This window comes from Notothenia coriiceps, unplaced genomic scaffold (assembly GCF_000735185.1).
Source record: "Notothenia coriiceps isolate Sejong01 unplaced genomic scaffold, NC01 NC01_scaffold00022019, whole genome shotgun sequence".
NCBI lineage: Eukaryota > Metazoa > Chordata > Actinopteri > Perciformes > Nototheniidae > Notothenia > Notothenia coriiceps.
The window spans coordinates 1,332,427-1,344,914 of NW_011354720.1; the positions used below are offsets into that span (position 1 = coordinate 1,332,427).

The 12,488-nt window shown below is 41.5% G+C and overlaps 1 protein-coding gene across 4 annotated transcripts; it reads right to left on the reverse strand.

The window, feature by feature from the left end:
* Positions 1-85: 85 nt before the first annotated feature.
* Positions 86-12,010, reverse strand: lancl1 (LanC antibiotic synthetase component C-like 1 (bacterial)). Of its 4 annotated transcripts, XR_799246.1 has the most exons (13): positions 11,921-12,010; positions 11,417-11,557; positions 11,220-11,337; positions 10,265-10,475; positions 9,253-9,400; positions 8,692-8,838; positions 7,105-7,287; positions 6,592-6,768; positions 5,549-5,621; positions 3,474-3,564; positions 2,803-2,899; positions 766-859; positions 86-206 (listed from the first exon to the last, which is right to left on the reverse strand). XR_799246.1 is itself a non-coding variant. In XM_010780599.1 (11 exons), the coding sequence occupies exons 2-10, from the start codon at positions 11,501-11,503 to the stop codon at positions 3,488-3,490; spliced, it is 1,221 nt and encodes a 406-aa protein (XP_010778901.1). In that variant the 5' UTR covers positions 11,504-11,557; positions 11,921-12,010; the 3' UTR covers positions 2,665-2,899; positions 3,474-3,487. The 4 variants fall into 4 exon arrangements, 3 of the variants coding, with proteins under 3 accessions (XP_010778901.1, XP_010778897.1, XP_010778900.1); XM_010780599.1 differs by lacking the exons at positions 86-206; positions 766-859 and having other exon boundaries at positions 2,665-2,899; XM_010780595.1 differs by lacking the exons at positions 86-206; positions 766-859; positions 2,803-2,899 and having other exon boundaries at positions 2,901-3,564.
* Between the last annotated feature and the right edge of the window lie 478 nt (positions 12,011-12,488).

Sequence of the window (12,488 nt, forward strand, 5' to 3'; positions counted from 1 at the left end):
CATGACATCACATATGCTAATGAGGGGGGGGGCGCATCAGATGACCAGTTGGAACACCTTTAACTTTCTTAGGGCAGACGGAAAGGAGAGCTGAGCACCAGGCGCAGCGGGGGTAAGCCTTTAGAAGGGGACAGGGATATTTTTAGATATAAATAACCCTGGTAAGACTTGGAGGTCGGAATTGGAAACTTTTTCGGATCCTGTTCCTATGAAGAAAAAAAAATGCATTCATTGATTAAAGTGTTTTCTCTCCGGGGGTTCACACAGCTGAAGCAAGTCGGTGAGAATGTAGAAATCTCCGATGCCTAGTGGCCCACGTTGGAGCGGCTGCGAGCTCAGAGGGATCGTTTACAAACTTTATTTTTAAACTGTGAGACTGCTCCACTTATGGTGAAATAACAGTACGGCAAAACACGTTGGAAAAGTGGGAATGAGTCAAATAGGACAGTCAGTTGGCTTAGAAACTGGATTTCAAATGCAGCTGCAACAATCGGTCGATACATGAATCACGAAGCATTTGGATTTCAATACATTTTCACCATTTTACCTATGAATATATTTCGCTTTTTGAATCATATTAAATTGTAAATCTTCAAGTCTGGACTGACAGAACAAGTTATTTAAATACAAAGTGGGATTGATATTTAAAAAAAGTAATAATGACTGTCAAATTATTCAATTATAAAAATGGTCAGTTGCATTACACTATAGCATGTGATTTAAGGAGATGATTAAATATATATACAAATGATAATAATGGCTTACCCAGTAGACTGTATTGCATAATCTTTGCAGGTCGAACGACCAAGTACAGTGTGCCTTTTTTCCTCCATCAGAGCTCTCCATGGTGCTGATGGCACTATCAAAAGGAAGCTATTATTAATGAAGTTCATGTATACAAATACAGTTAACATCTGCTACAAAACAACTTAACAGGAGTACAATTCTGTCTTGAAAACATGCACAATTAAGAAAATTGGAAACAAATGTTATACTTACTTTGATTGGACCGAATATAAATGATGTTCCTCGCATGACTTATGCTCAATACACTGAAGGAGTTCTCAGGTTTTTAATCTTGCAGAATTATTAATACGGTTTTACATTAAAAAAAAAACAAGGTCTCGCACCTCGGAATATAAAGTGTTTTGCTTCTGAATTTAAATCCATTTTCCACTCCAAATTTGTTATCATAAAGATTATGCGCTTCATTTTCACACATGAAACACTAAATTGTAGATTACTATACACAGATTTTCACCATTCACTATAATAACAATTAGTGATTTTGTGCCTATAAAAAAAAAGGGATTATTTAGTGTTTTTTGTTGGTCATAAAATATTTGGGTGCCAACTGAAAAACATCAAAAAGGGAACATGTGGTTATTTATTTATTTTGATCGTGAAATGCAGCGATAACAGAGCAAGTTAAGACAAGAACATGGACACATTAACAGCCAAAGAGGTTATACCACGTTCAAAACAAACGAAAAAGACTGTGGGGGTGTGATTAAAAAGTTAGTTTTAAAGACACAGCTGAGGGGAGGGGAGGGGGGGGTGCAGATACACACAGAGGCAGCGTGCACGGGGGTTGGGTGATTCACTAATGCTGTGTATCCCGTAGTGTAAGAAGGAAAGAGGATTTGTGTGTGAGTGACCCAGAGTGAAAGACCACTCCCCTGGACAGATGAGATCTATTTTTACCCCCCGGAGGTGTCCGGTTTCTCCTACTCCGGCTCTGTGGAGTTGGGGGTAGAGAAAATGAACGCTCCTCGAGACCCTCCGGTATAGTAACCGCCCCGCGCAGCAGACCCCTCCTCTTTCCCCTGCGAGGCCCCAGCTGGCGTCAGGTCATAAAGAAGCACGGGCTTAAAAAAGAGCGGTGGCATTGTGTCGTCGCTTGGTTTTCAGGAGTGTGACGTGAGCCTTATTTGGAAAAGAGAGGCGACCCGTTGAGCCAAGTAACCCAGAGAGAGGGACAGAGGATTGGAGACCCCCGCCGCTGATATGGGGTTCTTATGAGAGCCTTAAAACCGAGCGATACAATGTGAGAGAGGTCAAATGTGAAGCTATGTTTTATGTCAGGCTTTAAAAGACAACGTTTTTACATAATGAAGACAAGACTGACAACATAATGGGCAGTGTTTCTTTGAAATGTATTAAAACTAAAAAGCATTGTTTAATAACTTTTAAAGCATGACGAGGTAGTGTTTTCTGCTCGATTTCTTGTCAAATTTCATATAGCTTGGTGGGAAAAGGTGTGACATAGGCAAAGGAAGAAATCATAAAAATGTAGATCTGAAACACGGCATGGATGCACACATTAATTTGCGTCAACATTGCAAGAAAGGGCATCCGTGCTGTATTTACAATGTGGAATAACCGGAAAGAAGGGGTCTCGGACTGTGAAAAGACCACCCCCCACTTGTCAGAACTGGGAAACATATCAACATACCGTTTGAACGCTCAGATAAATAAAAATGAAACACATATTTAGAGAGAACCTTGATGTTGTTTTTACCGTCACAACTTAAAAGAAAACGAGAATGAATGCATTGCTGGCCTTTATGGAGGTATCAGTTATTGATCATCAAAATCTCCATGTAACCGTTTTTAATTCCTCATTTAGTCGGATTTAGTTTGATTTTCTGGTTGTCTTCTTATATATATATATATATATTCACTTTTAATCTCAGCTGCCTGAATATGGAAAATTAATCCGATAAGCATAACATGTGAAAAACTGGCTGAGGTGAATGTACTTTATATTCCAGATAGAGGTTAATCTCCACATAATCTCACATTGCAGGCTCGCTGCCGCCCCCTTCTGGCCGTTCCTTGCTGCTGCGTACACCACATTAAGATCAGGGAGCTTCAGGAAGTGACTACAGAGCGACAGCTGTAAAAAGACACATGGTTTATTGCTCAGACAGTGCAAAGGACAGGCAACAGTTTACACTCGGGGGTTGATCCCTTAACACATGGCACCGTATTATATTTAGTGCATTGTTACTAGCTTTGCTGTTGACACTGTAAAGAAAAGAAAACCAAAAAAGCATCCATTGTTTTTTTTTTACCATATCAAGCTATGCAGAATAGAAACACATTTGTAAGTGTTAGCAAAAACACCTTCTTTTTTTTTAACCACAATTTTATTTTTTAAATCCAGAAAATTAATTTCCCTTACTGTTTTTTTTACTTCACCCTCAAAATATGTCACAATCTGAGCAACATCCACAGTTTTGAAAGCAATTATACACAAATTAAGGAACGAAAAAAGCAAGCTCTTATGTTTGAAATGCGAGTATAGGACTTATCCTGTTTAATAACATGTAGAGTTCCCGGGAGAGAGGAGCAGGAAAAACATGGCACAATGTCGATCGTTGTGAATGTAGTGTTTCATGCATGAGTGTGACACAGAGCAAAAGTGTGTGGGTCTTCTCCTTCCCACAGTGTGGGTGGGGGGGCACTACCTGTGGGAACACGTCTACACCTCGAAGGAGGGGAACCTCGCTTTCATTGGCTGCAGGATGTCGGCCAAGAAGTAGATGGTGCCAGCCATGCCTGTGAACAGGAAGTGATGCGGTGAGTTTACAGACACAAACATGATACAGGACGATAGACGTACAGAAAACACTAGTTAAGGTTAATATTCATTTTTTATGCTGTAATTCTTATGATTTTGGTTTTCTAACTCAGAGGTTGTGCTAGACTTTGCCGATGCCCGTCATTTTGACGGACAGGATCGCAACATTTCTGTCAAAATCCATTATTACCCGTCGGCCTGTACACAACTCTGTCAGGGGGGGGCGGAGAGAACACGCTCGTGAACTGTCAACGGGGGGGTGGACGCTCGCTCGTGAACTGTTAGCGCTGTGTTATGCATGGCCAGAGCCCTATCTGTGCATGCCCATAGCACCTCGCGGGTGCGCGCACAGCGTTAGACAAATACTTTTGTTGATCTGTTCGGCGAAGTTAGGTTTGGAAGCGATATAAATTTCCTTTTGGGCGGGCATGCATAACACGGCATAATATCGGAGCCCCGCTGCGGGGAAACTTTGGCGCTGTTCTGAGTTTGTTCTAATCTGTCAAAATGATGGACGGCTTTCAGATTTTTCCGTCGTTGTTAAAAAAATTCCATCATAGACGGAAAATATTCGGTTAACGCGACCTGTGTTCCAACTACAATTGTCGATCCAAAATATGCATAAATGTGTCATTTTATTCTGTCCTGTATAGCATTGTTGATCATTCATGTTGCACTAAAGGCCCAGATACACCGGCCGAAATCGGCAGTAAATGGGAGTCGGGCCGAACATGAGCGTGGGCACGCCCTATTCGGAGTGGTGTGCGCCGCACCGTCGGGTCTTTTTCTGCCGACCTGACGCCTTTTCTTGCCGATTCAACATGTTGAATCGGCGTCGGGAACACCACCGGAAGTCGGACAAAGGGATAACACTGATTGGCTGTTCAGCTAGCGAATCAGTGCATGAGAAGCGTTAACGGAAGTGAGGGAGGTAAACAAATGATTTAAAATGGAAGATGGAACACACACGGACGGCTATTTCACCTCATCGGTTTATAGAGCTCCTGTTCGTTCAGGTTTTCAATGGACGAGAGTGAAAATGGAAAGAAAAACGCTATTTGTTGTTTGTTTATATCACGGAGTCTGTTCTTCTTCTCTGTCTTCCGGTTGTTCCGGTTGTTGCCTCTTTTGAATGATGAATACACACTACCGCCGCCTGCTGGTAAGGAGAGTTATTGCCACTCACGCATGCGCAGTTCATACGTGCTCGGCTCGGATTTGCGGTGTGTTCCAGTGCGCGAAGTCGGCAAATACGCAGGAGAGTCCGGCGACGCAACAGTTGGTTTCGGCGTCGGCGACTTCTCAGGTGACTGGCCGGTGTATCTGGGCCTTAACATTTATAAAACCTGCTTTATCTTTAATGAATGTGATCAAATCCACAAATGAAAACATAATGAGCAAATTGTCACTTATCACAGAGCAGTTTCAGGAAATGACACTAAAAACACTCCAAAGCCAAGCTACGTTTAGGAGTTGTTAAAAATACCATGGCCACATTTACACAGGTCCCTTGTCCTCTCATGCCGGTTAGCCAAGAGTCACCCCTTTAAAGTGAGCTCAATAAATGCTAACCCCAGGCTGATGGAGCGTTGACAATACACTTCGTTCTTGCAGTACAAATGTGATGTGTTTGCCTATTTGAAAAAAGGTGTATATGTGCATGCTGAAGTCTTTAAGCACTCTTAAAATGGCACAACTCCAAAACAAACTTTATGAATTGTAGTGGTCGAAGATGGTTAAATATTGCATCAAATCTCAATATCAAATAGTTGATATTGAGACATAACAGAGGATAGGGATGGTCTTTATTTACTTATCGCATTCTAAGTCCTCAATACTGAAACACAATGTCCGTTACAGATGTGTGAGTCCATTGTAGAGAGGGGAGGGAGAGTGAAGGAGGTAATATAAAGATAATATTTGATTAAAATGTAATAGGTGGGACATGTCATTGAATATTACCTTCGAAAAGGGAGAAGGGAGTGTCAGGCGTCCGGCATCCATGTTTGCCATAGTTCATGCACCAGTCAGCAAACTGTGGAGAGACAAAGGCAGATAGCGTCACAATAACATTCCCATCCTATCACCACACTGGATTGCAGCTGACCCCTGGAGGATAGCAAACAATATCAACACCTGCTGCAAATGGTGCTCCTCTCAGTGAAAGCCTAGCATCTGTCGGAGGTTTCGGATTATGACCACAATGTTGCTGCGGAACGAGTATCAGAGCTTCGGCGAGACATGTGAAGAGTCTATTTCCATCCTCTGTGAATAGATCCATATTCATGATAGTATACGTGGGACTCGTGCCACCTGGAGCGCATCCAGGGAGGAACACTCGTACCGACAGCCACCAAGCTTTTGTCTAAAATCATAAAAGGCCCCGCTTCTCACACGCACCTGGATCCAGGAATAATAATGATCTGTTTTACGGCTGGCGGGGGGCCAATTGTGCTCTGATTGCTTGCCCTTTGTGAGAAGTTGACTTTGACATCTTGGATCAAAGTCAGAGAAAGACAGATTATAAAATGCCTTTTTTCCTATTTATCATGGCATTATAATAATTTCAATTATTTATAAGCAGGTAAAGACACATTAAAATCCCTAAACAGTTTGATAGATTTAATAAATTATTTACAAGCAAGTAAGCATAAAAATCCCTTCACACTTTGATAGATTATTTAAATTATATTTATTTTTATTAAGATGCTTTGTTTAACCGATCTTTAATTTAATCCCTTCAAACTATTTATTTAATTTGTAGAAAAATACAGTTATTTCCTTGCATAGAGAAAACAAATGGGTATACTTCCATATTTTGTTTATTAGCATTAAAATAAATCTTAAATGATACCCAAACAGAGGAGGAAATAACTAAGTATTTGGACACTAAGACTGATCCTACAGGAGCCCCCACTAATGCCTGATCGTCTGAATGCCTGCTGCCCTGTGTGAGCGATGTGTAGGGTGTATATTCCACGGTGTGTGTAGTGTGTGCGCCTCACCATGCAGGCTCTATAGAGGTGCTTGGGGTCCTGTGTTAGCCGGTAAAGGGCGAGGAAGGTGTAGGCGTTCCCCGCCGCTCCGTGACACAGGCCGTAGCCCTTCTTCAGCAGGCCGCAGTGCCACACCACCTCCCCGCACTGCAGCGCGTCCTCCAGGTACTGCGGTACCCCGAAGGCCTGGGGGAGGAAGAAGGAAAAGAGATGTTAAAATGTACGGAGTTGTTTGTCTCTATGTGAATGGGGACTTTGGTTTAGATTGTGTAGACAGTGTTTGGATTAAATGATGGCTGTGTTGTGGTTTCTCCATAAAACTGGATAAAGTTAAATACATAATTATACAAAAAAGATTTCTACACTCGAACCATTTCCTACTAGACCTCACAAGCAGCACTAACAGCATATCGTCATTACATATATGAAAACACAAATGGCCTAAAGATCCCCACAAGATGACCGTATGTCTCTGTAAATCCTTTGCACCTGACATCAGGTAAACAAAAACATGTTGTTTACCCTGTATGCCTGCAGCAGCATGTACACCACCCCTGGGGCTCCGTGGCACCAGTGCACCAGCAGGTCCCGGTCGTCCCCGATGCAGGGGGGGTAGTTCCCTGTGGGGAACTTGAGGCGACACACGTGGTCCACGCTGGGCTTCACCAGCCTGTGGACGTACTCCTCCACGCAGACGAATCCCGGCTGGGGGGGGGGAGAGACCATGTTTAAACAGGATGAAGAAGAAACCAGTGCAAACTTCACAATAAGGTGGTAGACACAGAGAATACGTGCAGGTACATTGGCAAAACATTTCATCAATAAAAGCTTGGAATTTTTTTTTTTTTTACATTACTTATAGGACTTTTTCTTTCAATTTGAATTCTTATTCGAAGCCTTAGCAGCAAGCTAATTCAGTAAGCCATATACTGATAGAATTAAAGGGCCCATGTCATGCTTTTCTGGTTATTACCCGTCCCCTTCTGTGTTATGTAGCTTTTTCTGCATGTAAACGGTCTGCAGTCACAAACCCTCAAAGTACACCCTGTAGCGAGTAAAACTAACAAAGAAAAGACCCGTCTATGCTGCCCCTGAACGCCTCGTTGGACAGTTCTCTTTTTCCATTGTTTTCTTCCTGGGTATAGTGATCTATCTCGGGTATAGTAACGTAACGGCTCCGTAGATTGGTCCAAATGGGCCAATCCGTTAAGCCGTTACGTTACGTTCGCGGAGCCGTTACGTTTGGACCAATCCGCAGACTTCCTCACACACACACACTCGTTGCGGGGCTCGCTGCTGCGAGGAGCGGACAGTGTGAGCTGGCTCACTTGTGTGGGGTCGGCGAGACACCGCGGAACTCAGCCTGAGCACACACACAAACTCCCAGCCAGGCTGCGGGTGTGTGTGTGTTTCGGGCTGGTTTCGCTGTGTCCACTGGGCTCACAGGGAGGGGGGGGGGGCAGGAGCTCCAACAAGCCGTTTAGGACAGAGAGTGAATACACATACTATACAGAGATGCTGTATGAGAAACCAATGTGAGTTTGGAAAATTGCACAATATAAATCTATTCTAATAGACCTCAACAATGGGATTATGATAAGTAGAAATGGCCATGACATGGGACCTTTAACAAATTATAATTTAAAATGCATATTTTAACAAACCGGGATAACATTATTGATGTAACTAAAGTAGTAAATAGTAATTTATTCAAACACTTTATAGATAGTGCTTTACTAAACACAATGCCAAATATTCCCAGTTTCTGGCTTTTAAAAAAGGTGCAGTAATTCTTTGTTTTATATTATTATAAATGTGATATCTTAAGCTTGAATTCACTATTTTTCATATAGGGTTCTAGATACCTTTGATGAGCAGTTAAGACATTTAATAGTTACAAAATCAAATACATTATTGGATATATAGTTGTTTGGAGTTGTAGTTATCAGAGAATGAAAAAAACTGAGCATATTTGTTAGTTGTAGCTAGGAGTGACAACCTAACCCCGTTTGAAATGAGTAGAAATAGGAATATTAATAAGGTCTGCCATTGCTCCTTTAGAAATGAGTGTAAACCAGCGGCTTTGCTCCGCCCCAGAGGCTGGCTGACCTGCATGAGGTAGTAGTAGATGCCCGATAGGCCGTGGGCGGCGCCGACGTACTGCTCCTGGTACCACTCGAACATCAAAGGGCTGTGGTTCTGCACCCGGAACTTCCTGCTGAGGTGCTCTCCGGACACCAGCACCGACTCACTGATCTGAGAGGGGAAACAACACATCCCGCCTCACAAACACGCCTAATCTGTACAATTCAAAGAGACCAATGGAGATACATTTGCAACGTGGACACCAATATGAGCAAGAGCGAGCAGATGTGTCGTAAATTGAGATAGCTGGGAGCAGCAAAGTAAAAGTTAGAGAAGATTATAACCCAAAAATAGCATTATTTCCACAGTAAATTGTTAACAAATATCCGAGTGGAAGGATTTCCTATTTTTTCTATTCATTGCTGACCCTTTTTTTAAATACGTTTCAATTTCCTCTGAGTGTAATACGTTTTAATGTAACATTGAAAAGAGTACTTTCTTGAATGATCAGTCAGCCTGTCCTTGATCAAAAGTAAAAGTTCACCACCTCACACCCGGTGTTTCAAAGTGTGATGCTCTACCTACCTGCTGGATGTACTGCAGCGGGATCCTGTCCTGCCCCATTTGCTGGTTGATGAAGACGAGGGAGTACAGGTACCCCATCCGCCCGTAGAGCAGCTCGTCGGGCAGACCGCCTACACCTTTCACCACGTTCTGGTGGAACTGCAGCAGTCTGGGAACGAGGCACAGGAGAATTCATGAGACCTCGTCGTGCACTAATGACTAATGACTGTTTACAATTCAAATGTAACAAGTGTGATCACAACCCTACTACCTTTGTGAGCCAATTTAACTGGATCAGATTGGTTCATCCACAATCAGCCAATCACACGCATTTAGGTGTGTTGTGATCACCCTCTCTAAGTGCTGTTGTAAGTTAACCCGTCTTTGATTTGTGTGGATCATTTGTGTTACAAATTGTACGTTTACGAAGACACAATATCCATTTTTAAAATATCTATTGAGCCTGCAAAAACCTATGCATACTCTAAATAAGGCAGGGCAATAGAGAAAATCAAACATAATATTTTTGACCAATGACCCCGATATTTCGTTGATATTGTAGCACTGACCGTTGCTGCTTCAGAAATACTTTACACTATGAGCTTGTTGATAAAGTATCATCAGTAATGTGAATATAAGGGCGAAGTAGGTATAGGAGAGTAAGTAACAGTTGGTTTAGTTCAGACAATGACATCACTGCAATGTAATGTAGCCTTCAAGACATCACAACAGAAAAAATGTAGGATATGCATCAGGATAGCGATATCATATTAATATTTAGCAAAACCCTTATTCTAAGTACCTTAATAAATATACCAGCAATACATTTGATAGAAACTCCAATCTTTTATGTGTCTGGGAAAAACTAACATAACAGGATGCTACATATATCCTTATGGAATGTGACACAGTATTTGATTGAGTTCAATGACTCAAAAGCATGCACGACGGAACATAACAAGCTAAAATGTACCTACCCGAGAGAGAGACCATAATGAAAACGACCCCCTGTACCTTTGCGTTTCAGACTGACCTGTTGATGCACTCGTCGGTCTCCTGCACCCGCTGCAGGCGATGGTAGACCACCGCAGCGATAGCCAGCGGCCCTGCATCCCCGCACAGGAAGGTGACATCATGACGCCGGGTCAAACACTTCAGACTGCGGCTCACATATTCCAGAGCCCTCTGCAGTAAGGACGTGTCCCTGAACACGTTGTGGAGGTGCAGATAAAGCAGAGCGATACCTGTGGAAGAACGGATGCATTTCAGTGTTAACTGTTGAAACGAGCACATTTTGTGACAAACATATCTAATCTCGGGATATTCCTTTCTTCAATAACCTTATTTTTCTTTTACCCATCCATCTCAAATAGAACATTTAATTATTTTTTTTTATTACAGATTTTAGAGTTGTATTTTGTACTGTCTGTAAAGCACTTTGTACATTCATGTTGAGAAGGGTGCTATATAAATATTTTTTTACTTACTTACTAACAGATCTATTAATAATATTAAATAACTTTAGAAAAAGCTATAAAAAGGTCAGAAAAAGGTTAAAAGCCTTGTTTTTTGCTAGTCAAAAAGACGTTCAATTTTATATAATATAAAACAGAGAAAAGCTCCATAGTTGACGGGCTGAAAACTGGATTTATATTCACGATTCAAAACTATTAAAAAAAAAAAAATCTATTATTTTAACAGCTGCCGTTACACACCGGTACTTATAGTTGCATTTCTTAGTAAATCATGTTTTCTAATATTGAGTATGACCTTGAGTTTGTTCAATAAATCATCATAATCTGTAAAGAAAAATCTAATTGCATGAAAACATTTTTCAGGGACATTTATAATGCAAATCATGTCCACAATGAGTCTCACAGTCATACATGCATACATTAAATATTAATAAGACATTACAGACACAAAGACACAAAATCCAATCACACAATAAGATGTCACTAATGAAAGATGTGTAAGGGTGTCATCACCTGCCCAGCCGGTGTAAATGGTGCAATCTCTCGGGTCTGCAGACTTCAGCCCGTTCTCCATCACAGCCAGCAGCTCACTGATCTTGCTGCTCAGCCTCTGGGCAAACTCTGCTGTGAGCTGGAGGTGGAGAAATGTTAAATAATGAGGGTTTCTGCACGGGAATCTGATGCACGAGCATGCATTCTTTATGCCTTACCTTTCCCTGGCAGTCAAACAACGCCTGTGTTGAGGCTGGGTTCCCATCATAGTCGTGATATGGATTCCTCCAGGCTCTCGTGTCCATTTTGACAGTTTTGTCTCTGCTGCACTGCTGAAATCGGCCAGTAAGATGTATCTGCTAAAGATGAGGCGGTAAAAGACGCGTGAGACCGGAAAAGCGAGTGTTAGAGATTTAAAAAATTGGGATAAACACAGTAAGCTCCCGTTATTATTACGGAATAAAGCCACATAACGCAATAAGCCTCTTATGCTAGGCTACATACACCCACACACGCATGAAATAATGACAGCTTAGCTAGCCGCAGCTTCGTGTACGCTAAGCTACAAAGCTAAAGCTAACGGCTTGCATTTGCACGTGTAACTGAAGCTACTTAATAGCGTAATTCAACATATTATCACATCAATGTATGTCGTCTCAAATTAAAGTCGAGCATTAGGATAAAATTGTAAAGCGCAAACATTGATGGATAAGCAACGTTACCTCTGCTAGTCCTGCACTGTTGTTGATGTAAAGTCTTCTTCGTCTTTATATTTTCCTGATGGGGGTTGTGGCGTTTAGCTAGCAGGCTGCTGCCACCTGCTGCTGATAAGGAGGTACAGCAAATAGCATAGCACTATAATGGAAACACTGCTGTGGTGGTCATTGTGCTCATTGCAACATTTCTTTTTTTTAATGAATAATACAAATTGTAAAAATGATCAATCGTCTTCAATACAAAATGTCGATAGAAAAGGATAATACATCTGAAAAAAAATCTCCAATTCAGATTTATATCTTTAAATTATTCTTTTGTTTTTCGAAAATATATTTGAAAAAAATTGACAATATGTAACACACAAAATATTATAAAAAGACCATCACAATGTCATATGCTGCTGATATATGTTCTTGCATTTACTGTGGGTAAGTTTAATAAAACATCATGTTTCATTTCCCATGGTCCTGCATTTCCTAGTCATTTTATCGAGTTCTATACTAGCTCAGAGAGACACAGTATAACTTGCTATCTCAAGGCTTTTATTGTCATTTGTACAAAGCTACAGTGTAG